This window comes from Mustela lutreola, chromosome 16 (genome assembly GCF_030435805.1).
Source record: "Mustela lutreola isolate mMusLut2 chromosome 16, mMusLut2.pri, whole genome shotgun sequence".
In the NCBI taxonomy this organism is placed as follows: Eukaryota; Metazoa; Chordata; class Mammalia; order Carnivora; family Mustelidae; genus Mustela; species Mustela lutreola.
The window spans coordinates 54,760,042-54,783,717 of record NC_081305.1 but is presented as its reverse complement, the minus strand read 5'-3'; the positions used below and the strand labels follow the sequence as shown (position 1 = coordinate 54,783,717).

Here is a 23,676-nt window from a genome sequence, read left to right as displayed (position 1 = left end):
TGCCAAGCCCCAGTCCCAGCAGCACCCTTGGGTCTGACAAGCCTCCAGCTGTGCCCGCACCCCATCTTCTAAGGGCCCTACCTGCCTCTCCCTGCCCCTGGGTCCCCCGTTTTTGCCCACTCCTAAAAGGGGACCCTGCTTTTGCCCAAGCCCTACTCTACCTGATTCCCTCCCTGGGCTCACACACACTTATGCCTCCTGGAATAGGCCAGAGACCCCCAAAGCCATCTCCAGAGCCCCTGACCTGGCTTCCCCTCCCCCCCCACCATTTGTCACATCCCTTACATCCCCGCTGTGTGGCATGTCCACCAATCCCCAAACCACTCTTCATCTGTTGGGGGTGGCCGCACTGTCCCAGAATCCTAGGGCCAGATGCCTGGGTGCCTTCTTCATTCCTTCTCAGGTTTGCCCCCAGAGCCGAGCTGCCGGACTGTGTCCCTCCTCTCCCTCCCCAGGGTCCCGGCTCAGGCCTCCATTCTCTTCCCTCTGGATCCTCAGCCTCCTTCCAGGCCTCCCAGGCTGTCCCCGCCACCCGCCCCACGAGGGCACTTTTGGAGCCCGGGATTGACCTGCTGTGCCCCTTGTGGCCCTCGCTCGCTGTCCTGGACAAGGTCCAGCTCTCAGCGTCCCCGTGGAGGCCCTGTGGACTGGGCCTGGTGGGGACCCACTCTCGTCAGTCAGCCCCTGGTCGGTCAGTGACAAGTAGCGATGTATTGCGGGGCTCCTGCAGAGTTGTCTCCCAGTCTGAAACAGAGCCACCTTCCTCCCACTGGCCCTTTGCAGAGGGCCAGGTCCTCCCCCCAGGTCCCCTCAACTTCCTCCAGCCCCCTGGGGGTCCCTCTTAAAGCCTCCCACCCTGACTAGGACTGGGGAGGGGGCTCTTGTCCCCTCCTGTCTGCCTCCCAGCCTGAGAGTGAGCTCCTGGCTTCATCTGCGGAGGTGCCCCCGAGGTGCCGCCACCACCGGACTGGGAGTGGGGGGTGGGAGGTGGGGGAGAAGTGTCAATGCCAACAGGACAGGGAAGCTACAGCAAGAGACAGCAGCCCCTGGGGAAGGACACAGAACAGGAGGGGGTCCTGCTCCAGTGGGAATGTGGAAAGAAGACACCTGGTGGGAGCCTGTACTCCTCCTGCTCAAATCTCTGAGGGCCCCCATTGTCCCCTTTTGTCACCTCAACCTCCCTCACACACACCTCCCCCCTGCCTGGCTCGGGGCCTTCCCAGGGCCTTTGTGCTGGCTGCTCCCTCAGCCTGAACCGACTTTCCTCTGCACCCCCCACAGCTCCCTCCTTCCTCTTCTTCCAGTTGCTGCTCCAAGGGCTCTGCTGCCCTAAATGAATCCCCCCATGCTGTGCAAGCTCCTAAGGCTGTTTCTTCTCTCACACTTGCGGGAGGCTGGAAGTCTAATGTGCCTCACTGGGCTGAGTCAGGGTGTGGGCAGGGCTGGCTCCTCCTGGGGCCCTGGCCCTGGTCTGGGCTGGCTCCACTTCCCCGCTCTGGCCCCTTCTCATCTCCAAAGCTGTCCACCACATAGCATCTCTGACCCGCTTCCTTCACCAGGTCTCTTTTGGCTTCTCCTCTCCTGCCTCCTCCGCCGTCAGGACTGCAGGCCCGCCCGGATAACGCGGGGTTGTTTTCCTGTCTTAAGGTCAGTGGGTTAGCAACCTTCGTTCCCCTCTGCCAGGTAGCCGAACACGGGGATAGCGGCGTGGCCCCCTCTTGGAGCCACTGATGGAGAAGAACTGAGACTCCAGGAAGAAACTTGCTTTCTCCTCAGCACTTAGCCCACTGAACACTCTAGATTGTGCCTATCGGCTCCTGGTCTCTCCGCTGACCCACAAGAGCAGGGATTTGTGCTGTTTCCAGCTGTGCCCCGACGAGGAAAGGGAGGCCGAGAAAGGTGGGTGACTCACCCGAGCTGGTGAAGCGGGAAGGTGGAGGAGCATTTGGGCTCCCGCGCTCCCCACAATGCCTGCGTGGCTACCAGCCTCTCTGCTCCGCGGGAGCCCCAGAGGGAAAGGGTCCCCCAGGCAGATGCAGGCCAGGTTGGGAGCAAACGAGCAGATTTATTGAGGCAGCAGTGGCGTTGAGCAGGGTTATGGGAGAGGGGTTGGGGCCTCTGCGGGGTCCAGGAGGAGCAGGGCCTAGTCCTTCCCCGGCACTCGGGCCAGCCGTGGACACACAGGGACTGCCCAGGCAGCCTGGTTCCCTCCTCTGCGGGGTCAGTCTGTCTGCAGCCAGCAGCCCTTTTCCTCCACCTCCTTGGTCACCACCAACAGCACCTCGCACAGGCCCTGAGCCAGCGCGGCCGCCAGGAAGGCCCTGGGCAGAGAAATGAAGAGACTGAGGCCCAGGAGCCTGGGTGTTGCCTCCAGGGGAAGGGGGGTGTCCTAGCGCCCTGCCCCAGCCCCAGAGTCACCTCACCCTCACCTGACACCGTCCTCGTCCCCCAGGACCTCGGGCGCCCGCAGCTTAGAGTCCAGGTTGTAGTAGATGCCATCCACCTGGCGGAGGGCCACCCAGTGCCGTCGGCGTAGGGGCAGGGACAGCAGCCCCAGAGACATGGGTGATGGCAAGTTCAGGATCAGTCCCAGCACCTGGGGCAGGGCCAGCTGGGACAGGGGCCTGTGTGGGAAGAGTGCAGACCCTGCCGTCAGGGTCCTGGGCTCACCCGCTGGCTCAAGGGTACTACTGAGCTTGTGGGACCCCAGCTGCCGTGGCAGCAGTGGCCCTCCGAGCCTGCCCAAGGATGCTCCTTCCTCAGTGCAACCTTTGTCTCCTTCCACTCACCCGATCATGCGTGCACCCAAACCTCCCAGCCATCTAGTGACCACTCCTGACGAACTACCCATCTGTCATCCACCCAAACATCATCCACCTACTGACGCAACTGACCAGCCAGCCAGCCACCAACTCAGCAACTTACCCACCATCCTCCAGTCCTCAACCACTCTTTACCAATCCATCCGTCTGTCCAACCATCTAACTACCCAACCACCTGTTCACTGTCCTGTCACTGTCTACCCAACCCACCTGTTCACTGTCTACCAATCATCCATCCTTTATTCATTCACCCAACCACTCACCCACCCCATCAGCCAACCACCACCTACTCAACACATCCAACTACCAATTTACTGTCCCATTTCATCACCAGATGACCATCTGTCTTTGTCATCCACCCCTCGGCCCATCCTGTTGTCCATCCAGTCACCCACTCTTCTTTCCACCATCTCCCAACCCATTGGTCTACCATCCACCCATCATTCAGCCATGCCTACCATCCACCCATCGACCCCTTCTTTCTCGCCTCCTGTCCACCCATCCCTCTCCTACTTTGTCCCACATGGGTGCTGTCATGCTGTATCCACTGTCCCAGGCTTAGCACACATGACACAGTGCTTGGGGTCCCACCTCCTTCTATCCCACCACACGGTAGCCAGGCCCAGCCCTTGCAGGGCGGCCATGATCACGTTGACGTCATAGTTGCCGGTGCCCAGGAGGCTGCGATGGGGATTCAGCCTGGAGTCTGGGGCCAACCTGGTTGGGGGATAGTCAGAGCTTGAGTTGGGGGCCCCTGAAAAGGTTGCACCCTCCCCACAGAGCAGGAGAGGCCCAGGGTCCTTGAATCACCCAATCTTTGGACTCTTTCCTTTGTTCAACCCGATGGCTTATCAGCCCCAAGCCTGATTCCTTCTGTCCCCACCTCTCTCTGCTCTGTCCTGGAGCCACATTTCCCAGCTCAGACCTTGTCTTCGTCCCTCATCTTCAGACCCTTCAGACCCTCATCTGGCCTCCAGCCTCCAATCTCAGGGGCTCTTTTCACACCCAACACTGACCCTGCATTTCCCCTGCTCCCAGCCTTCCCTGGTTCCCTGTCGCCCCAGGATAAAGTCTCAGCCCCTCAGCCCCTCGGAGGCTAGGCCTCCTAGCCTCAGTTCCACCCCAGCCACCTGTCCTGTGCTCCTGCCTCCCCACCTCTCTCCTGCAGCTATCCTCAAGCTCCGGAGGCCCGCCCTGCCACCACTTGTCTCTGGATCCTGCCTTCTCCAAACAGTGGCACCTTTGTTCTTTCTCCAGGCCCTTGGTGGGCAGGGCAGGGGGAGGAGTTGGAGAGGAAAAGTCTGTGTATTATTTTCCTGTGTATCTGTCTGCCTGGCCTCCTTCAGGGGAGGGTTCCTACTGGGCTCATCTCTGGGTCTCCAGCATAGCCTCGGTGTAAAAGAGTTGATGGACCACTGCTGTGAATGCCAGAGATGAATAAATTCTGTAATAATCGATCTGAGGGGCTGGGACTTTGCTTGAGGATGCCAGGGGTCCACGAGAGGGCTGTAAGCAAGAATGGAGAAGACACGGTCATCTCTGGGTGTAGCATCATGTGGGTGGTTACTGACAGGAGGAAGGATCCAGGAGATGACAGGCTTGGGCTAGAGCTGGGGCTGTGGGGACGGAGAGGAGGAGACAAGGGAGAGCAGGAATAAAGAAGTGATGTTTGAAATCTTGCATAGTGAGAAGAAACATTCCAGGCTGCCAAGAGAAGGAAGCTGTTCCAGACAGGAAGAATAGCTCATGCAAAGGCCCAGAAGCATCATAGCAGGGCTCACTCAGGGACTGGGGAGAACTGTGGTTTGGGGGTGCAGTGAGACATGATGCTGAAGAGGAAGACGGGGACCAGAGCATGCAGGGCCTTGGATATTAGGCTGCAGGACCTGGGGCTTCTCCCAGGGCTGCTGGGGAGCCACGGGAGGGCTGTGAGCAGTGGAGGGCAGGCTCCGCGCTGGGGCTATGCAGAGCTTATACTGATGGAGAAAACCGAGAAGCTGAGAGGCTAGAGGGGATGTGGGGATGAGGGTCCAGATAAGGGAAGATGAGGCCTGAGCCGGGGCTGTGGCTGTGGCAAAGGGCAGGTGTGAGAGGCCACATCTCCATCTCTGGGTCCCAGGGTTCCCCAGGCAGGTCATGAAGCAGCTCTGTCGCTGCCTCGCTGTGAGACCTAGTTGGTGGTTCTGCCCACGAGCCCCGCTTCTCCAGGGGTTAGGATGGGTGACAGTCACCTCTTGCAGATCTCATCGGCAGCCTCCTGGCTAAAGAGCTGCTGCTGCAGGACGTTGTTGAGGGCGTGGACGGCACACAGCTCCAGGCGTTGCCGTTCGTGATAAACGGAAGGCGCGTTCGGCTGTGCTCCTGGGGCCTGGGACATGCCGTCCTCGGCTCCTGCTTGGGGGTGACGGAAGAAGGTACTCGGCTTGGGATCTGGAAGCCCAACCTGCCAGCAGGCCCTGGGGGCACTGCCATTGAGGTGGGGGCTCAGGGCAGCCCGAGGGGACACTGGGTCACTGAGCCTGCTCCCTAGGCGCTCTCCTGGCAGTGGGGTACCTCCATCCCTTACTGCTAGTTTTGAAAAGGCTCTCCTCACCTAGCAACAGAGAATCCCCCTATCCCTAAGTGAAAGGGTCCCTATGGTGGTCACCTAGCAACCCCCCCTCCCCTGTCTCTAGGTAACAGGCTCCCTCTCTGGTTACCTAGCAACAGAGGACCCTCTCCCTAACTAGGTAACAAGCCTCTCTGGTTATTTAGCAATAGAGAAATGCTCCTCCCCTGTTTCTAGGTAACGGGGTCTCCTCTGGTCGCCTAGCAACAGAAGACTCCCCTCCCCTATCACAAACAACAGGGTTCTCAGCTCCTGTAACTCAGCAACAGGGCCCCCTCCCCGGACACCAAGGAACAGAGCCCTTTCCCCGACCCGTACCCCAACCGCGGCGCTCCCCCGTTGCCTGGCAACGCCCCTCACCCCGCCTGCCTCTCTGCTCCCCGAGACCAGGGGCTCCCGCATCCCCCTGGGCGGCGGCTGTGGGTTCCGAGTGCGGAGCAGGCAGCACCGCGCTGACTGGCCAGGCCGGAAGCACACAGTTCCCGGCGGCCCCCGCGTGCCGGACTACGTCTTCCGGCAGCCCCCGCGAGGGCCCGCTGCTCCGTACAGAACTTCCGGGCGGCTTGGCTCTGAAGTACACTGTCGCCCCGAGAACTCGAAACTGCAGTTCCGCCGCTGCGGTGAATCCCGGAAATATGCCCTACGGCGGCCCTCCCCCACGGCCCCTCTCCGCCTTCCCGGGCGGCCACGCCCCCTGGTGCTCAGAGGATTCTGGGAAATGTAGTGGATAGGCTCTCGCGATAACTTCCGGGAGTGTTGCTCCCTCGTGTGTTGTGCTCTTCCTCTGTGGTGGCACCAAGCCGGGTGTGAAGTCGCAGCGTGACGTCACAGAAGGAAAGCAAGGGACGAGAGACATCAGGCCATGCAGGGAGAAGAGCCTCCAATATTTACTGAGACAGCAGGGAGGTTGGGGGTAACCGAGGCCAGGGCGGTGGTGGGGGGACGTAAATGGGACGAAGGTGTCCGCTAGGGAAAGAGGCGGCTTCTCAGCAGAGATGGATCCCCGGCCTGGAGGGGAGCTGGCAGCAGCCTGCAGGGGAGATACAGGGAGTGAAATGCTGGGTCCGAGAGATGAGAGACAGACGCATGATGGGAGGGACAGACCACGGTGGGGGTGGAGGAAGACAGAGAAGGACTGAGACCCGGAGGGGGACCGAGACACACAGTGAGAGAGGTTATAGGCTCCCAGCGAGAGGAGGATACAGAAACTTAGGGAAAGGAGCCTTGGACAGAGATAGATCTATCAAGATTCAGAAACGTGGAGTAGAAGGTGAAGGAGACATAGAAATAAAGATCAATCAACTGAGACAGAAACAGAACTGCAGAGCCAGACAGCCCGAGACCCAAGCTCTGCAGAGCATGGGGCCCAGGGCTTGGGGAGAGGGGCCGCACCCAGGAGGCTGCGCCAGAAGGTGGTAACAGTGGCAGAGCCCGTGACAGCGCCGGGCTCAGCAGGATTCTCTCTGTGGGTGTGCACAGCAAACCTTCGCCCTGTGGGGCCTGGGGGTCCACTCAGCTCCACGTCCACCACGTGCATGTCTGTGAGGCTGGGGCAAGCAGGGTGGTCAGTCTGGCTGGCCCAGCCCCAGCACCAACCCCCACAAGCATTTGCTTACCTGAGATCTGCCACAAGCACCCCAACCACGCCGTCAAAGCCCAGGCTGGGGGCAGCCAGTGCGGCAGCCGCCATGGTGTTGGAGTTGCGGGGGGCAAAGGGGCAGAGTCCACGGATGGGGCCTTCATAGAGCACAGTGCGACACCCAGTGCTGGGTACTGCAGCCAGTGGTCCCTCTAGCCGTAAGCCATCGGGGTGCGTGGCCATGGTGACACGAAGACTCTGGAAGTGACAGCCAGGGTGACAGGACCAGGGGTCTCTGTAGGCCCGCTCTGGTTCGACTGGGAGCCCAGCGGGCCCTCACCTGGAGGCCCCCAGCTGCATCCAATCTGGTGATGTCCTCAGTGCCCCACAGGGCCCCCCGGGCCACAAACACAGCGTGGTTCCAGTGGTGCGAGGCCTCCAGGAGTTGGTGCTCTGTGGCCTGGTCAGCCAGGGCTGAAGGGGATCCCACCTGGGGTGGATGAAGGTGGGGAGGGTCTGAGGTCAGGGGACGAACCCCACTGTAGGGTGGGGTGGAGCTGAGGCAGGCTGGGCAGGGCTTACCAGGAGATTGGCACAGCGCAGGATTTGTGCTCCAGATTCTTGAATTATTTTTGGATGGGCCACTTCCACCACAAGGTCAGGGTGCCTGGGAGAGGGGAGAGATGGGGGAGGGCCTCGGAGAGGTATTGGACTTCCCCTCCTCCAATTCCCTCAGTGTCTCTAGAGGCCCGTCATTCTTCACCCTGGCCTAAGAGGGGAAGCAGGATGGCTTGTTCTGTTTCACAGTTGGCCCAGAGAGGGTAAGAGACTTGCCAGAGGTCACAGTGCCTAAGGGAGGTCGGAACAGGAGCTTCAGGGAGTCTAAGTCTTTCATGGTGAGATCACTGACCTCTCCCCAAGAGCAGCGAGGTTCTGGAGCTGCAGGGAAGGGGGCACACTCCCTTTCATTCGCCCTGGGTCACGATTCCAGACAAAAACAAGTTCTAGGCCCAGTTCTGGTCCCTGAGTCAGCAGGTGAGAAACAAGGGACTGGCCTGGGGAGAGGGAGGTTCAGTGAGAGAGGGACAGGGACCACAGGGAGGGGGACAGGGACCACAGGGAGGGGGAAAGACCTAGAGGGAGGAGGTTAGTGACCAGACGGAGGGGGACAGAGACCCAGAGGGAGGGGACAGGGACCCAGGAGGAGGGTGGCAGGGACCCAGAGGGAGGGGGCGATGGGGCCCGTGGTGGGAAGTGGATGGTGCTCAGGCAGACACAGAAGCAGAGCCAGGTGCAGATGAAGACATACATGAAGGTGTGTTTGTAAGGGCAAAGGGCTTTGGGGGGGTTCAGGACGGGACCTGCAGAAGAGGCCCCAGAGGGTCAGTGACTCACCAAGGCGGCCGTAGCCCACCACTCCTACCCTCCTTGGGACCCGGTCGAGAGCCATGCCCTTGAATCTGGTGGTCTGCGTGAGGCCTGAGCTTGGTCAGCGGCTCGCTGCTCCCTCCCCTTGAGGACTGGGCAGTGGCTGATCTTTGGACATTTGACCCTTGATCCTCTCCAGAACCTTCTCCCTTCCCCACAGTGGCCCAGTGGAGAGGGTGTAGGTTTGCTGGGGTTGGGGGTTGGGGGTGAGGATCCTGGGGCAGTGGAGACAACGACTTGGGGTTCCAGAACCCCACATTGCCCCCACTATACCCAGCCTCTTCCTTCTCTGTTTTCTACCCTCCTCCCTTCCTGCTGATGTGGAAAATTTCCTCTGCAGTCCCCAGCCCCCCTTTCTGGCCAGCCAAGTTGTCATGGAAACTGCATCCTGCTTGGGGTGGGGGTAGAGAGGGTTGGGAGCCAGGGAGAAGGGAAGCTGTTGGGGACTCTGGGCTCCCAGTCTGTCCCTTGCTCCCGAGTTTCCGGTCCCGCCCTCGGGCCTGTAACCCACCCCCCAACCCCATGTCTTAGCACCTGTGTTTCTTGTCAACATTCCTCCTCCATCTTTTCCTCCTTTGGCTCTGTCCCCGACTCTCTCCCTCCATCCTGTCGCTGTCTCCGGGCCTCTCCCTGGACCTCCAGCCCTCCAGCCCCGCCCTGCCTTCTCTGGGCTGGCTGCCATTCTGTCCCCAGCTGGGCCAGGCCTGCATCTCCTCCCCACCCCAAGTTCCCAGGGAGGCCTGGCCTGGTGGTGCCTGGTCTCCTGCAGGCAGCAGGAGCTGGAGTCTCCTAGCCCGGCTCCTACCTGGTCTCCTTAGTTCACCTTGACTTCTCACCTTTCATCCACTCCTCTCCCAGTCACAACACCGCCAGCACCCCCAATACCACGCTCTTGCTCCCACCTGCGCCCCATCCCCCACCTCCCATTGTCCACGGAGAAGTCTGCGAGACCTGCGAAGGCCCTGAGGTCCCCCAAAATGAGGCCTAGCCAAGGCGCCCTGCAGGTGCCTGGCCTCGGAGATGGCGGAGGCTGCAACGGCAGTGCAGATTCCTGCCCCCAGCCACCACCTGGTACCCGCTGCAGTATTGCCATGGCAACCAGGATCGCACTGAAAGAGGCCCGGAGAGAAAGAGAGCATGAAAGGGAGTGACAGGGCGCTGGGCTCCAAGAGTCCCAGGTCGACAGGCAGGAGCAGAGACCCCAGATGGCCATCACAGAGGTGGGCACTGTCCGGCCCCTGAGGGAAGAAGGTGCTTTAGTAGGAGTCCCAGGTCGGGGAGACAGGACATGTGGGTGCACGCAGCCACCAAAGAGGGCACATAGCACACAGGACCCGGGCCTGCCAAGTGTGGGGGCCCAGCTGAGGGCCCAGCCTTGTGTGTCCATGGGCCACGTCTGTCCCAAGTGGACCCTCTGCGGGCCTCGACAGTGTAAGATGGTAGCCCTGGCGGGGTTGCCTGGCCGACCCCTGGGGTTCGCTCTCACCTGCTGACTCCTGTTCCCTCCCTGGGCGGTGTGTGAGACCCTGAGCTTCTGAGTTACTGCACAGCTCCATCCAGCTCCCTTCCCCCCATAGCTCTGTGTAAGCCCGAAGGCAGAGCAGCTCCCTGGGCCGGCCCGCCTTCCCCCTTTCGGCCTGACTCTCTGGCTCCAGGCAGTGGCTTGGGGTTTGCAGAGGGGATGGATACATCTGGTTTGGCTCTGTTCTGAGTGGAACTGTTTCCCCTAAAAAGATATGCTGAAGTCCTGACCTCCAGGACCCGTGAATGTGACCTAATATGGAAACAGGGTCTTTGCAGATGATAGAATTAAGATGAGCCCCTGCTGGCGTTGGGTGGGCCCTAATTCCGTTTGCCCGGTGTCCTTATAAAAAAGAGGAAATTTGGACAGAGAGATAGAGCATGGGTGGATGGAAGAGGGGAGACTGGACGGTAGCTGAGCGGGAGGAGGCAGGGAAGGATCTTCCCCACAGGCTCCAGAGGGAGCAGGGCCCTGCCCGCACCTTGATTCTAAGAGCTGCCCAGCCCCAACCTGTGGACCACACTACCCACGCCCCCCCACCCTGGCCCCCGCATGAGTGAGGGTGGGGTGGGGACAAGGGCCTCAGAACATCGGGAGGTGCTGGGTGCCTGAGCCCTGTCTGGGGCTCCTGGGGTCAAGGGTGAGGGGAGAGCCCCCAGAGGAGCTGACACCTGCGACCCTCTGGGCGGGCCTGTGACACTTGACTTTTCCATCCTCATTGCACCCCCGTCCGCATTCATGTTTTCTCTGTCCTCCATGCTTTCATGACCCAAAAAGAATTTTTTTTTTTTTTTTTACTTTTTCCGTGTTTTTTTTTTTAAAGTAATTACAGAGCAGGTAGTCGTTGACGCAAACCTCCCTTCAGTATCAAAAGAGTCTGTGGGCCAGGTGAGGGCTGGGGGTGAAGGGGGCAGGGCAGGGTGTCTGGAGGCTCTGACCGCGCGCGCGTCTGTCTCTTCAGTTTCGAGGGCATAGGGGCGGGAGCGGGGACAGGCGTCAAACTGCAAAAAATGAACCGTAAAAGGAAGGTCGTTGGGGATGAGGGGAAAGGACACCCCCCAAAAAGCTCCGCTCTCCCCTGGAAGGCGGAGGGCCGGGATGGGTCGGTCGAGAGCTCGAGGAGGAAAAGCGGAGGGTTCCAGCCACTTCTCCGGAATCCCGCAGCCCCTCCCTTCGCCTGGGTTGGGAGGGTGCGGCCAGAACCGCTGGGGGCCCGGTTCCCGGAGCCCCGCCCTGTCCTTGCGCGGGGGTGAGCCACCTGGGGTCCGAACGCGGGCGGGGCTGCGACCCCTCCTTCCCCGACCTTCCCTGCGAGGTCCGGGCGCCAGCGCGGGGGGGCCGGGGCTGCGGGGAGGGTCCTGGTGTGGCCCGAGCCCCGGGGCGGCCCCTCCCACCCCCCCACCCCCCCCCGCCTGGCGGCTTCAGATCTGCGTCTCTTGCACGTTCTCCTTGGAGCCACTCTTGAAGAGCAGAGGTTCGTGGATGGAGTTGAGCCCTGGGGGGCCCTTGCCCCCACAGCCCCCGCCGCTGGGGTTGCCGCTGTAGTGCGCCTTGAAGGCGGCCGCCACGTAGTGGTGGTGGTTGAGATGGTCTCGCTCCAGGGCGGGCAGGGCCAGGTGGCTGTCCCCGCCGACGCCCCCACCGCCGGCCACGGCGGCGGCGGCGGCCACGGACACGGCCGAGGCGGCAGGCAGCTCGTCCTCCACGTTGATGATCTCCACAGTGCGCGTGGGCCCGTGGTGCTTGTGGAGCTGGTGCTGCTTGCGCAGCTTGTAGAAGGCCACGAGCATCACGGCGGCCATGAACGTGATGGCCACAAAGCAGCCGATGATAATCTTGGTGGTCTTCATGACGTCGTCCAGGTCCTTGAGGGCGTTCTCCGTCACGTCCGTGATGGGCACCGTGAACGCCTTCTCCGTGGGCCGCGAGGAGCGCGGGGCTGGCGCCGTGGTGGATGACGAGGCAGGGCCGGCAGCGTCCCCGGGCCGGCCCCCGCCCCAGACACCGTCCGTCGTGGGCCCCGGCGGCTCCTTCTCCGTCCCCCGCGGCTGCAGGGTCTCCTCTCCCGGCTGCGTCTCCAGGGTCTCCACGGTCACGGTGGTGAAGTAGGTGTAGCCGCCGCTGCCGCCCCCGCCGCCGCCGCCGCCCGGGCCGCCCGGGCCGACCCCACCGCCGGCACCGCCGGCCGCCACGGGGTCCACAGCCGAGACGTTGAGCGTGGCGGAGGCGGTGGTGTTGCCGGCCGAGTTCGTCACCATGCACGTGTACTGGCCCGTGTCCTGCACGGTGACGTTGGTGAAGTTGAGCGTGCCGTCGTGCAGGACGGAGATGCGCACGCGGTAGGAGCCGTGGGTCATGAGGGTGCCGTTGGGCGTCAGCCAGTTGACGGAGGTCATGGAGGTGCCTGTGCGGCACTTGAGCTCGGCTGCCATGCCCTCGGTGACGTTCAGGTCCGTGGGCGGCTCCACGATGACCGGCGCGTAGCAGGTGAAGTGCGACTGGTCCAGCTCGCCGATATAGCGGCCTTTGAGGCCGGCGGGTGCGTGGCAGCGGGCGCAGCACGTCGTGTTGCTGGGCACCGTCTCCTTGAGCCACCAGCTCAGCCAGAGTACGTCGCAGTTGCAGTGCCAGGGGTTATGGTTGAGGTGGACGCGCTCCAGGCGGTGCAGGGGCGTGAAGAGGTCGTGGGGCAGCGACATCAGGTTGTTGTGGGACAGGTTGAGCTCCTCCAGCGACTTGAGGTCGTCGAAGGCGTTGCGCTCGATAGTGGCCACCTGGGCGTGCATGAGCCACAGCTTGCGCAGGCTGGTGAGGCCCTGGAAGGAGCCCGGGCGGATCAGGTCCAGCCGGTTACCCGACAGCTCCAGCTCCTCCAGGCGCACCAGGGCCGTCAGGTTGGGGATGTCCTTGAGGTTGCACATGCCCAGGTTGAGGTAGCGCAGGTTGACCAGGCCCTCAAAGGCCGCCTCCGAGATGTACTCCAGCCGCTTGAGTTCGCCCAGGTCCAGGCGCCGCAGGGACGGCACACGGTTGAAGGCGTAGGAAGGGATGCTCTCAATGGGGTTGTTGCGCAGCCAGAGCTCCCGCAGCTTGGACAGGTACTCGAAGGCCTGCGTGGGCACCGTCGTGAGCCGGTTGTCGAACAGCTCCAGCGTGTTGAGGCTGGGCAGCCCGTTGAAGGCGCCCACCTCGATCTTGCGCACCAGGTTCTTGCTCAGCTGCAGGATCTCCAGGTGCCTCAGGTGCTTGAACGTGTCGGTGCGGATCACCTGCGGTGGGGGAGAGGAGACACCCTCAGCGCGGCCCCTGCCGCGGCTAATCACGTCGGAGTCCCTTGCGCCCAGCACACCACGCCCCCCCCCGCCCCCACGCAAGTGCAGAGCCGAGCCCCCCCCACCCCGGGGCCTGTAACCCCGAAGACTACCTTGGGAAACCCTTTGTTTCTCCCCGAGGCAGATGCAACACACTTGACGCACGTGATGCACCCCTGGGCGTGCCTCTTCTCGCGTGTTTCCCCCGCGGGAGAGGAGGGCCGTAGTCCTTCTCCGGTTTGCGGCAGGCGCTCACAGACCCTGTGTTCACTGCGGCATTACCAGATGCGACCCGAAGGTCTGTCCACCGCTCAGGGACCCACACTGTGTGAGCGCTCCGGGGAACACTGTGGCAGCCGAGGAGGAAGCAACTGTCCCTACACACGGCCGCTCTCAGCAGCGGGCGTCCTGTCGAGCTAGAGAAGCCTGACACGAAGGCGCACCAGCGGTAGGGTCGTGTCCGTCCCGCGTCTGACCTGTGCTAAGCGGTCATCTTTGAGTGTGGCGGGGTCAGGGGTGGAGGCCAGGCTGGCAAGGGGCACGAGGGAACCTTCTGGGGTGATGGAAAGGTTTTCAGCTGGGGTGGTGGCTGTCTGGATGAGTAAGACTGCCAAAGCTCCCAAACTGTACGGAAAACAGGGGCATTTTGCTATATGTAAATTACACCTCAGGAAAAAAAGATTAAAAACACTCACACCAACAGCTAACAGGCACTGAGCCCCTCTTTGGCACCAGACACCATTCTAAATGCCTTATGGGCAACAGCCCATTTAATCCACCAAACTCCCCTATGAGGTAGGTACTTACTCAATATTTGGGACTATGAAATCCATAAAGCTCCAAAAACCAGAAGATTTTCCCTAACTTTGGCACCAAATGCCATACGGTGGTACAGCCTGATCAGAACTCACGTGAAGCTAATTTAGAGCTTTTTATTGAGCCCACTCATGTGACTGTTAAAACACTTTAAATAGTCCCACACTTGCTAAGAGGTAGAGGTTGGGGGGGGTATAAAATATGTGCTGGATGTTAGGGCCTCACCTTTTACCAGCAGATGTCAGAACATCTGGCCTCAAGGATTTCACAGGAGGGATTATGAATTATCTGCATCTTAGCGGGAGGCAGAGAGAGGTGCAGTGACTTGCCCAAGGTCACACAGAAAGAGATGACAGACTTGCTATCCGGCTGAGGTCATCTCAGGGGAATGACCATAGTCTGTGGGGACTTCAGAGACCCCGCTCTTAACCCCTGAGCTTGGCTGCAGCCTCTCCAGGTAGGGCTTGAGGGGCCGCAGGAGGGTCGGTGCTGGGATGGGCATGGGAGGCAGAATCTTACCAGATTCTTAGTAGTCCCAGTGCAGGGCGCACTGAGGTGTGACCGACCATGAATGTGTGACCATTCAGATGGCTTTTCTGAAGGCTACTTAATGCCCTGGGGAGTGCTTGCGTTATAATATTGGGGGGGGGGGAATAGAAAACTCCAGAGTATACACTATGTGGATTTTATTTTCTTTAAAGTTTGAATTTTTACATAATCCCTACACCTAGTGTGGGGCTCGAACTCACAACCTTGAGATCAAGAGTTGCGCGCTCCACTGACTGAGCCAGCCAGGTGCCTGTGACTTTGTAGGATTTTAAAAAGAAGCTGAGGAATTAGCTGTACTCATATACGCACCAAGAAAAGACCATAAGTACGTACTCCAGGCTCTTCTTGGCAGTGAAGTCCAGCTGTCGGGGACTATGGGCAATTTTTTATTTACTTCTTTCTTTTTTTTTTTTTTAAGATTTTATTTATTTATTTGACAGAGATCACAAGTAGGCAGAGAGGCAGGCAGAAAGAGAGGGGGAAGCAGGCTCCCCACTGAGCAGAGAGCCTGATGTGGGGCTCGATCCCAGGACCCTGAGATCATGACCTGAGCTGAAGGCAGAGGCTTAACCCACTGAGCAACCCCTATTTACTTATTTCTTTAATGAACCCAAATTACTTTTATCCTAAGTAGAAAAGCATTTTTAAAAGCTTTTTTAGGGGCGACAGGGTGGTTCAGTGGCTAAGCATCTGACTCTTGATCTTAGCTCAGGTTTTGATCTCAGGGTCGTGAATTCAAGTCCTGTGTTGGGCTCCATGCTGGGCATGGAGCCTACTTAAAAAAAGACAAGTAAAAATTTATTTTTTAAAAACACTAGCTGAGAGGCACCCAGCTTAAGGAACAATAATATTCCTGACACTGTCATAATCACAGACTAACAACAGCCACCTTACGTCAGGGCTATTCAGCAGAAATACAATGTGAACTACATATTACTTTTATATTTCCTAGAAGCCACATTAAAAAAAAGAAAACCAAAACAGGTGAAATCAATTTTAATAATATATTTAACCCAATATATCTAGAATATTATGATTTCAACGTGTAATCAAGATGAGAACTATGAAGGAACTATTTTATCCTCTTTTTGCAGTCTTTGCACACGTGGTTTACGGCCTGTGCGCTCAGTGGCCCTGTGTGGCCAGTGTGGCCACTGTGTTAGGACGAGAAGGTTACCAGGTGCTTCCTTGCGTCTTGGAGGCTTTGTGAATGCAGCTGCATTTTATCCTCCAGCAGCTTTTTTTTTTTTTTTAAAGATTTTATTTATTTATTTGACAGAGATCACAAGTGGGCTGAGAGGCTGGCAGAGAGAGAGGAAGGGAAGCAGGCTCCCTGCTGAGCAGAGACCCTGGGACTATGACCTGAGCTGAAGGCAGAGGCTTTAACCCACTGAGCCACCCAGGCGCCCCTCCAGCAGCTTTTTGAACTAGGAACTTTGCCTGTTTCCAAAAGGCAAGAATGGAGGCCCACAGAGGTAGCCAGTGGCTGGGACATCAGATGCGCCGTGAAGACAGAGCCCAGTTCTTGTCCCGTTCCCCTCTCTCCTGGCTATGGGGCCTGCTGGTTGGACTCTCTGGGCCTCCCATCCAGGGCTGGCTGTGAAAGGAGAATGAGAGCCACTTTGGAGGCCACAGTGTGATCACTAGAGAGTGTGCGCGCGGGGGGATGGGGGGGGGCTCTTGTTGTTGATGTTCCGTAACTTGTGTGCCATTGGGATCAGAGCCTGAGGAGGGTAGCTCTTGGGGCAGAAAACCCCTTACTGCTCCATCTAACTGAAAATCAGAGACGTGAGCCTGACACGCTGGGGCCCAGCAGTCCCCCACCACCCCTCTGTTCGCTGACTCAGTGTCCCATCCCTTCCTCTTCATCCCATGGCCCAGCCCCACTCAGCCTCCTCCTCTCCCCGCTGGACATCCGGCCCCAGACTCCTGTTTACGCCCACACCCCCGGTCCCTCCAGGAACCCCATTATTCCCAGTGCAGGTTTCTCCCACTCCATACTGATGCAGACCAGGAATGACTCCGACAGTGCCATCCCATAATAAGATCCATCAGGCTCTCTGCTCAGTGGGGAGCCTGCTTCCTCCTCTCTCTCTACCTGCTTCTCTGCCTACTTGTGATCTCTGTCAAATAAATAAAATCTTTTAAAAAAGTAGTATATACTAATTTCAGGAAAAAGTCTTGAGAGGAAAAGAAAAATGAGCCTCTACTTATATTAACTTATGTTAACAATTTGGTATACATCCTTCTAATCTTTTCTTCCTGCATATAATGCAGGGATATATCTCTTTTTCACCTTTTTTATATTTCACAAAATTTTGGTGATGTGATATTTCCTCCTTGGCCCTGAATTTCCCTTAGTAGTAGTATTACACTGTAGGGGCGATTGGCTGGCTCAGTCAGTAGAGTGTCTGACTCTTTGATCTTGGGGTCATGAGTTCGAGCCCCGTTTTGGGAGTAGAGATTACTTAAATAAAAATGAAACTTAAAAAAATAGTATTACAGGGCGCCTGGGTGGCTCAGTGGGTTAAGCCGCTGCCTTCGGCTCAGGTCATGATCTCGGGATCCTGGGATCGAGTCCCTCGTCGGGCTCTCTGCTCAGCAGGGAGCCTGCTTCCCTTCCTCTCTCTCTCTGCCTGCCTCTCCATCTACTTGTGATTTCTCTCTGTCAAATAAATAAATAAAATCTTTAAAAAAAATAGTATTACAATGTATTTTCCCATTTCATGATACATGCTTCAAAAACAAATTTCATGGCTATCTAGAATTATTTTCCAGGGTGATACCTCCTTTGGGACATTGAGATGGAATTGCCAGGGTCAATTACTTATTTTCCTTAATACGCTTCTGCCTTCTCTAATTTCCTGCAGTGGCTAACTTTTAGAGTGGGACTAAACCCCAGTAAATGCTATCAGATAAAGGAATCTGGTCTAAAGCTCTCTGGTGGCACCTGCAGGATCTGGGATGGAGGTGGGGGGATTCAGGGGGAGGAGCAGAACACGCTGGCCGGATGGCCTCGAGGAGGGCTGGCCTGGGGTCTCTCCAGGCAACAGGGTGTGTACCCAAGACTGGGGCCACAGCCCCAGGACCCTGAGAGGCCCTGGGACCTGGCTCCTGTGGTCCCGTGGATGGCTGCAGCCTCGGTTCCCTCCTAGGAGGAGCACGGGGGAGACCGGGCTAATCCCATGAGGTGATATCTGACAGTAGCAACAAAAAGCTTCCCTGATCAAATGCATCTGGAGCCGCACATTTCCTCCTGGAGGCGCCACTGCTGTGAGCTGAAAGTCCGAGAAGTCCTATGGGGAAGGACGGTTCGACTTTGCTCCACTCTGGGTTTCCCAAACATCACAAGCACAGAACCCTCCTCGTAGGGTGCCTTTTATCATCGCCCTGGGAAATGCTGGCAAGGCACAAAGCAGGCCCTCACTCGCTGGCAGGCTCTATTAAAATAATAGTAAGGACAACTGCGGCAGCAGGAGGATCCCATCATCACTAATCACCAGGGGGAGAATGCGGTGGGCTCTTAAAAGGTTAGACTTGAGAGTTTGGACCTAGAAATCCAGAACAAAAGGGCTGCTGGTTCAGGGGCCAGAGACAACTCGCCCTCACCTAGTCTCCATGACACTTAGCTCTGGGGCCTTCCCAGTTCCCAGGGAACCCATTTGCAAGCTGAGCAGGAAAGCACTGTGTGCCAGTTTGCTCCTCCCCCTTTCCAGGGTCCCTGTTCATGGTGCAGCCCCCCAGCCCAGTTTCCTGGTGGAAGGCAGGCCTGCAGCCCTCCTTGGCTCCCCAGTGCTCTCAGAGGAAATTCAGCCCTGCTTGGCTGACTTCTGCTCGCCTCTCCCCTCCCCTCTGCACAGCCCCCTGCCCTTGGCAACCCTCACTCTGGTGACATTTCAGTCAATAACCACTCCTAGAACTATCTTTGCTTATGCTGCTCTCTTCTCAGGATGTCCTTCCCTTTTTGTCTGCCTGGAAAATTCCTGCTCACTCCCTTGGAGCCAACCCAAATGTCCCTTATTCATTCATTCATCCACTGCTTTTTATTGCATGGGGATAAAGCAGTTCTGAAGGTGCAAATGTGTGTGGGGGGGGCACTCATGAAAGGGCATCATGATGTCGACCTTACAGTTGTCCCTGAGACTCAAGGGAATGGCTGACATTTGCTCAGCACAGGACTTGGCACTGCAGGTGTTCACTGAGACGAGGTGACAAATGCCAGGCTCTGGGCTGGGCATTCGTTTGTCACCTCAGCTGTCCCCCACCAGCCCTGCAAGGCAGACTATTGTCAAGCTTACTTTTCAGAGAGGGAAGCGGCTCAGTGAAGTCACACAATGAGGATGCCGCAGACTTGGGGTGTGTACCTGGAGGCCGAGGCTCAGTGAGGTCCAGTGACTCAGTAGGGAATCCCACCGTGCCCACTGGGAAGTACACAGCTGGGATTCCAGCCCACATCTTCCTGGTCCTCTGGATGGAGAGACCACAACTACCGTTATGTCCGTATGTCCTTAAGGTGCTTGCTGGCAGAGGCTATTCCTGCTCTGTGAGCTTTGTCTCAGAAGTGATGGGAAGGGCATGTGTGAAGGGAGATGAGGGGCATTTCCAAGGGGGGTGGGGTCCCTCCAATCACTTTACTAATGTACTTGAGAGCTAAGCAGGACGGGGGTGTTGCTGCAAAGGGAAGCCTGGTTTTATTGAAGATGTGCTGTTGGGTTGCTTTAAATAGTGAGGGCTTTTATTTTTACCAGGATTCCAGTCAGTTCTCCCTCCTCTGCAGGATGCCTGGGGAACAGCCTAGTGGGGAGTTGCTGGGTCTGGGTTTGAATTCTGACTTCGCTGCTGACCAGCTGTGTGACCTGTGGCGAGTGTCCTAATATCTCTGAGCCCACTTTCCTCACAGATACTGCAGGATCACCGTGAGATTTGGACAAGCATGCAGAAATATATATATTTAAAAATTTTGATTCAGCTCATAGTGATCATGACCATTTGTCCAAGTCTGGGCATCCAGTTTCTTCCTCAGCATCTTTCTTCTACATTGGCTAACATGTCATTCAGACACCACCACATCCTTGCTCAGTCCTCCCATGGCTCCCTATCACTCTCAGCCTGGGGTCAAAGGCCCTGTAGGACTGACTGTCCCAGTGCCTCTCCTCTACTCCAGCCATAGGGAGATGTGTGAGTTCCACACGCTTGCTGTGCTGTGCCCAACATCTCTGCCTTTGCATAGGCTATGCCCTCTGCCTGGGATGCCATCCTCATCCTTGTTCTCTGAGAAATTTCAGTTGCCTTCCCCCAGTAAGCCCCCTGTGTTTCCCTGATCACTAATGTGTCATGCACATTCTCTTACCATACTGGCTTAATGCATCTTTCTCCTTGGCTAGGCTTTGAGTCTTTATGAGTGGACACCATCTGGATGGTTTCCACATTCCCTGTCCCCTAGTTCCTGGCCACCTTCGGCCAAGTGTGTTGAGTGGATGGGCCAGAATGGACAAGGGTCTGATTTGGAGAGCACCCCAGTTGTGTTAGTTGATGTGCGCCTGCACACCTTTTGGCCTGGGTGACAATGCCAAAGTGTTGAAACCCTCAGTGATAGAACTGGTTCCAACTAACTGTTTGTTTTTGTTTTTGTTTTTTTGTTAACATTTGCCATCTTAATTGTTTTCATCCATACTGACCTGCTGTCTTAGGTGTGTCTTTTGGATTTCGTTTTTAATATAGTCTTAAAAATCTCTGTCTTTTAACTGGAAGTTTAGTCCACTTACATTTATTATAATTACAAGTATGTTGGGAATTATTCTGTTATTTTGTGCTTTTTCTTTGCCTGACTTTTTGCAGCCTATTCTTTCTCTTCCCTGTCATCTTTTTCATTGATTTCCTTATTCCATTTCCCTTATCTACTATTTTATAATTTTTAATAAAAGATTTTATTTGAGAGTGAGCAAGTGAGAGAGAGCACAAGCAGGGGGAATGGCAGGCAGAGGGAGAAGCAGATTCCATGCTGAGCCCAAGGTAGGGCTCCTGGGATCATGACCTGAGCCAATGCAGACAGTTAACTGACTAAGGCACCCAGGCACCCCTCTAGTTTAGAATTTATGCATTTTCCCTTTCTCTTCTTTTAGTGGTCACCCTTAAAATTTAACATGCATACCTGAAGACCACTGTTGGCCAGTTCCTCTCCTCTCCTCCCAAACAGTACAAGGCTGATCCATCCCTACTCTGAAATAGTGTCATCCTGGGCAGGTTCCCAATGAGGCAGAAGGGCAAAGCCATTACTTGATAGTGACTGTTGTGTACCAGACCCTGTACTAAATGCTCCAAGGTGGTGATCTTAGTTCTTGTGGAAATCCTGTCACGTGGGGGTTGTTGGCCACATGTCTCTGTCTCCCCTCATATTTGATAGTTTACTGCAGAGAGGAAAAGTTAATCTGCCTTCAGTCTCATAGCTCTGAAGTAGTAGAACCAAGACTTGAAGTCTGCTTCTCCTCAGTCTGAATAAATATGAAGTCTCTGTCGTGTCCACCCACCCTGAGCCAAGAGGGCTGGGCTCTCTGTTGTTTTTGATGTATTCTTTGAGCTGTGGTGCCTGTTCATGATTCAGCCATTACCCATGTGTTGATTTGCTCATTTGACAGATATTCTTTGAGTGTCTGCTATGTGTCAAGTATCTTGCTGGGCTCTGGGGATCCAGCTGTGGACAAGAAAGACACAGCCCTGACTTCCCAGAGCCTGACCTCAAGTGGGGAGGACACTAAACATAATAATTATGCAAATGATCATTTGAGTGGCCATGGTGTAAACAGCTCACAGGTGCTGCCCTGCCTGCAGAGGGAGAGGCAGGTGTGGGCCGCTCCAGGGCACAGTTTGACATCCCCCCAACCCCAGCAGATAATCTTAAACCCGGGCACTCTTGTGACCACTGGCCCAGAGGAGGATGGACGCAGTGGGGACTGGTTCTTGGAGAGGGCAATTCCCCTGGTCCTCCCGGCCTGATGCTGGGCCTGGAAGGACACTGATGTTCTGTGATGTTGCAGAGGAGGTAGTCCTGGGGTGTCGCTTCTGACAGGCACCTAATAGCCAAGTACCCAAAGCCCCTCACTCCTTCAGCTGAGTCCTCCTCCACATGGGCCTGACTCTGTGCTTAGTGACAAGGGTATGGATGCCAGTTAGGCAAGGGAGGGTGATCCATTGACAACCACTCCCAACCCTGAGGGGGAGCCTTTCCTCTCCTGTCATCCTGGAAGTTGGCCTGTTCTTTAGGGGACTTTCCGCTTCAGCTATGGTAGGTAAACATAACTAACACTGAAAAGCCCCACTGCATTCTGTTGGGGTTTTTAAGAAAATAAACCATCAAGAAATCCTTTATTAAAAACTTAACTGTGGTAGGAAATGATTAAGTGAATTGTTCACCTTAACGCTATGAAGATAGTTTTTCTACATTTTGAATGTATGAACTGATAACAAAGTTTAGTAGCTAACTGTCTTTTCTTGTGAGTGTTAGTTCTTTGCATGCACAATTTAAAAAACATTGTAGTTTTTCTGTACCAAGTGCTTTTGTGATGACTTCTTGTAGTTCCTCCTTCCCTGCGGCAGGGGCCTTGTGCCTCTCTTTTCAATTGGGATCCCCTTGAGGGAATCTGGCAAGCTTGGGTGCTCCTGCACTGAGCCATGTGGGCCTAGACTCAGCCTCTTGGGACCTCAGTGTCCTCCTCCATAACATGGGCACAGGGGTCCTGAGGACTAGGTGAGAACAAGCCTGCATCACAGTAACCCAGCACAGCCCAGGGGTACGGTGGCCATTTAGAACACAGCATCTCCTCCTTTAGTGAAATCCATAATTGTTTCTGTCAACCTTATACCTTTGCTGCCCCAAAATAAGTTCTAAACCTGCTAGAAGTTTCCAGGTCATGCTGGCATTGAGCTCTACTGGCAGGTGCCCAGAGGCTCTGTGCTCCACCTTCCAGGAACCATGCTGGGTGAGGGTGGCTGGAGCCAACCTCTCCAGCCCCCACAGGATGGCCTTCCACTGCTGCACAAGCGGTGGGTGGGGAAGGGCTCTGGCCAGAGCTCAGCGGCCCCCACTATCAACCCAAGAGGAGAGAGCCCGAACTGCTCTCTTCCTTAGTACCCCGGGCAGACTTAGACTTGTTTTATGCCTGCCCCAGCCCTGCCGACCCTTTTTGTTGGCACACCGCTGGAGTCCTGATGGCTGACCATTTACTACCTCTACGACTCGGGGTCAAGTTTAGGCCTGCTCCCCCATCTGTGCAATGGGGATTATAAAATCTACTTCCTAGGATCGGTGAGAGGATGAAATGCCTTTTTACACATTAGGAGCTTAGTGCCTGAGAGCTCCTGTCACTTTCCTTCTCCTCCTCCTCCTCCTCCACACTTGGGCTCATGCTCTCCCCTCCTGGAACACCATCCCAGCCTCTGCACCTGCTCAGGGCACTAGTCACCCAAGGCTCTCTTAAAAAAAAAGAAAAGAAAAAGCCTTCTTGCTAAGGCCTCCTAGATGTCCTTGCCCCGTGCGTGCCTCTTCCTCTCAGATGCCGGCCCCATTCACACAAGAGTATGTCCACTCACCCCGGCCTATTCCCCTCTCCCCTGCCCTCCCGTCATCTCCTCCCATTCATCCATGTAGGAGGCCTCCTGGGCCAAGCCCTGCCCTGTTGGTGGAGTCTGGCCTGTTCCCCACCTCTGCATCCCTACCCCCAGCCCGGACAGTCATGTGAGCCTGGGTGCAGATAATGCCTGGGGAGGGGAGGTAAGACCTATATCAGGAGCTAAGTGCACCCCAGCTTTGCCTAAGGCAGTGAGTGGGGGGGTTAAGAGAAGGCTGGGGGGTGGTCAAACACCTCTTTCCCAGGGAGGCTCCCTGCCTCTGCCCGCCCCCACTCTTTGCTCAGCTCCCACCTCCATCAGGAGCACATAGCACAGGTCCCCTTCACTGCACCTACAGCAGAGCCTGGCACACAGTAGTTGCTCAATAAAGGAATGAGGGACAGGAACAAGGGGCCGCAGACTGACAAGCCAGGGCC

At 56.8% G+C, this 23,676-nt stretch overlaps 3 protein-coding genes across 10 annotated transcripts in view; all 3 read right to left on the bottom strand.

Annotated features, from left to right (window-relative positions):
• Positions 1-2,045: 2,045 nt before the first annotated feature.
• Positions 2,046-6,045, bottom strand: JOSD2 (Josephin domain containing 2). Of its 6 annotated transcripts, none has more exons than XM_059151153.1 (5): positions 5,749-6,045; positions 5,054-5,216; positions 3,414-3,539; positions 2,430-2,624; positions 2,046-2,321 (listed from the first exon to the last, which is right to left on the bottom strand). In XM_059151153.1, the coding sequence occupies exons 2-5, from the start codon at positions 5,197-5,199 to the stop codon at positions 2,222-2,224; spliced, it is 567 nt and encodes a 188-aa protein (XP_059007136.1). In that variant the 5' UTR covers positions 5,200-5,216; positions 5,749-6,045; the 3' UTR covers positions 2,046-2,221. The 6 variants fall into 6 exon arrangements, with proteins under 6 accessions (XP_059007136.1, XP_059007137.1, XP_059007133.1 ...); XM_059151154.1 differs by having other exon boundaries at positions 5,054-5,213; positions 5,791-6,044; XM_059151150.1 differs by having other exon boundaries at positions 5,791-5,918.
• A 250-nt stretch (positions 6,046-6,295) lies between these two features.
• Positions 6,296-8,554, bottom strand: ASPDH (aspartate dehydrogenase domain containing). Of its 2 annotated transcripts, XM_059151116.1 has the most exons (7): positions 8,405-8,554; positions 7,920-8,064; positions 7,592-7,676; positions 7,350-7,499; positions 7,047-7,267; positions 6,823-6,977; positions 6,296-6,460 (listed from the first exon to the last, which is right to left on the bottom strand). In XM_059151116.1, exons 1-7 carry the CDS (start codon positions 8,457-8,459, stop codon positions 6,417-6,419), a joined length of 855 nt encoding a protein of 284 aa, XP_059007099.1. In that variant the 5' UTR covers positions 8,460-8,554; the 3' UTR covers positions 6,296-6,416. The 2 variants fall into 2 exon arrangements, with proteins under 2 accessions (XP_059007099.1, XP_059007100.1); XM_059151117.1 differs by lacking the exon at positions 6,823-6,977.
• Positions 8,555-10,750: 2,196 nt separating this feature from the next.
• The window catches only part of LRRC4B (leucine rich repeat containing 4B), a 37,257-nt gene continuing 24,331 nt past the window's right edge, over positions 10,751-23,676 (bottom strand). For both annotated transcript variants that reach the window (XM_059151036.1, XM_059151037.1), the window contains exon 3: positions 10,751-13,228. In XM_059151036.1, the coding sequence (XP_059007019.1) occupies positions 11,381-13,228 (1,848 nt within the window). In that variant the 3' untranslated portion in view covers positions 10,751-11,380. The remainder of the gene's footprint in view (positions 13,229-23,676) is intronic.

Coding starts and splice junctions, on each gene's coding strand:
- JOSD2 (XM_059151153.1), bottom strand. CDS start 5,199: ATGTCCCAGGCCCCAGGAGCACAGCCGAACGCGCCTTCCGTTTATCAC. Junction 2,625..3,413: donor GTGTGGTGGGATAGAAGGAG/GTGGGACCCCAA, acceptor CTTCCCACACAG/GCCCCTGTCCCAGCTGGCCC. Junction 2,322..2,429: donor GGGGACGAGGACGGTGTCAG/GTGAGGGTGAGG, acceptor TTCTCTGCCCAG/GGCCTTCCTGGCGGCCGCGC.
- ASPDH (XM_059151116.1), bottom strand. CDS start 8,459: ATGGCTCTCGACCGGGTCCCAAGGAGGGTAGGAGTGGTGGGCTACGGC. Junction 8,065..8,404: donor GGTGGGCTACGGCCGCCTTG/GTGAGTCACTGA, acceptor CCCTCTCCCCAG/GCCAGTCCCTTGTTTCTCAC. Junction 7,268..7,349: donor ATGCAGCTGGGGGCCTCCAG/GTGAGGGCCCGC, acceptor TGTCACTTCCAG/AGTCTTCGTGTCACCATGGC.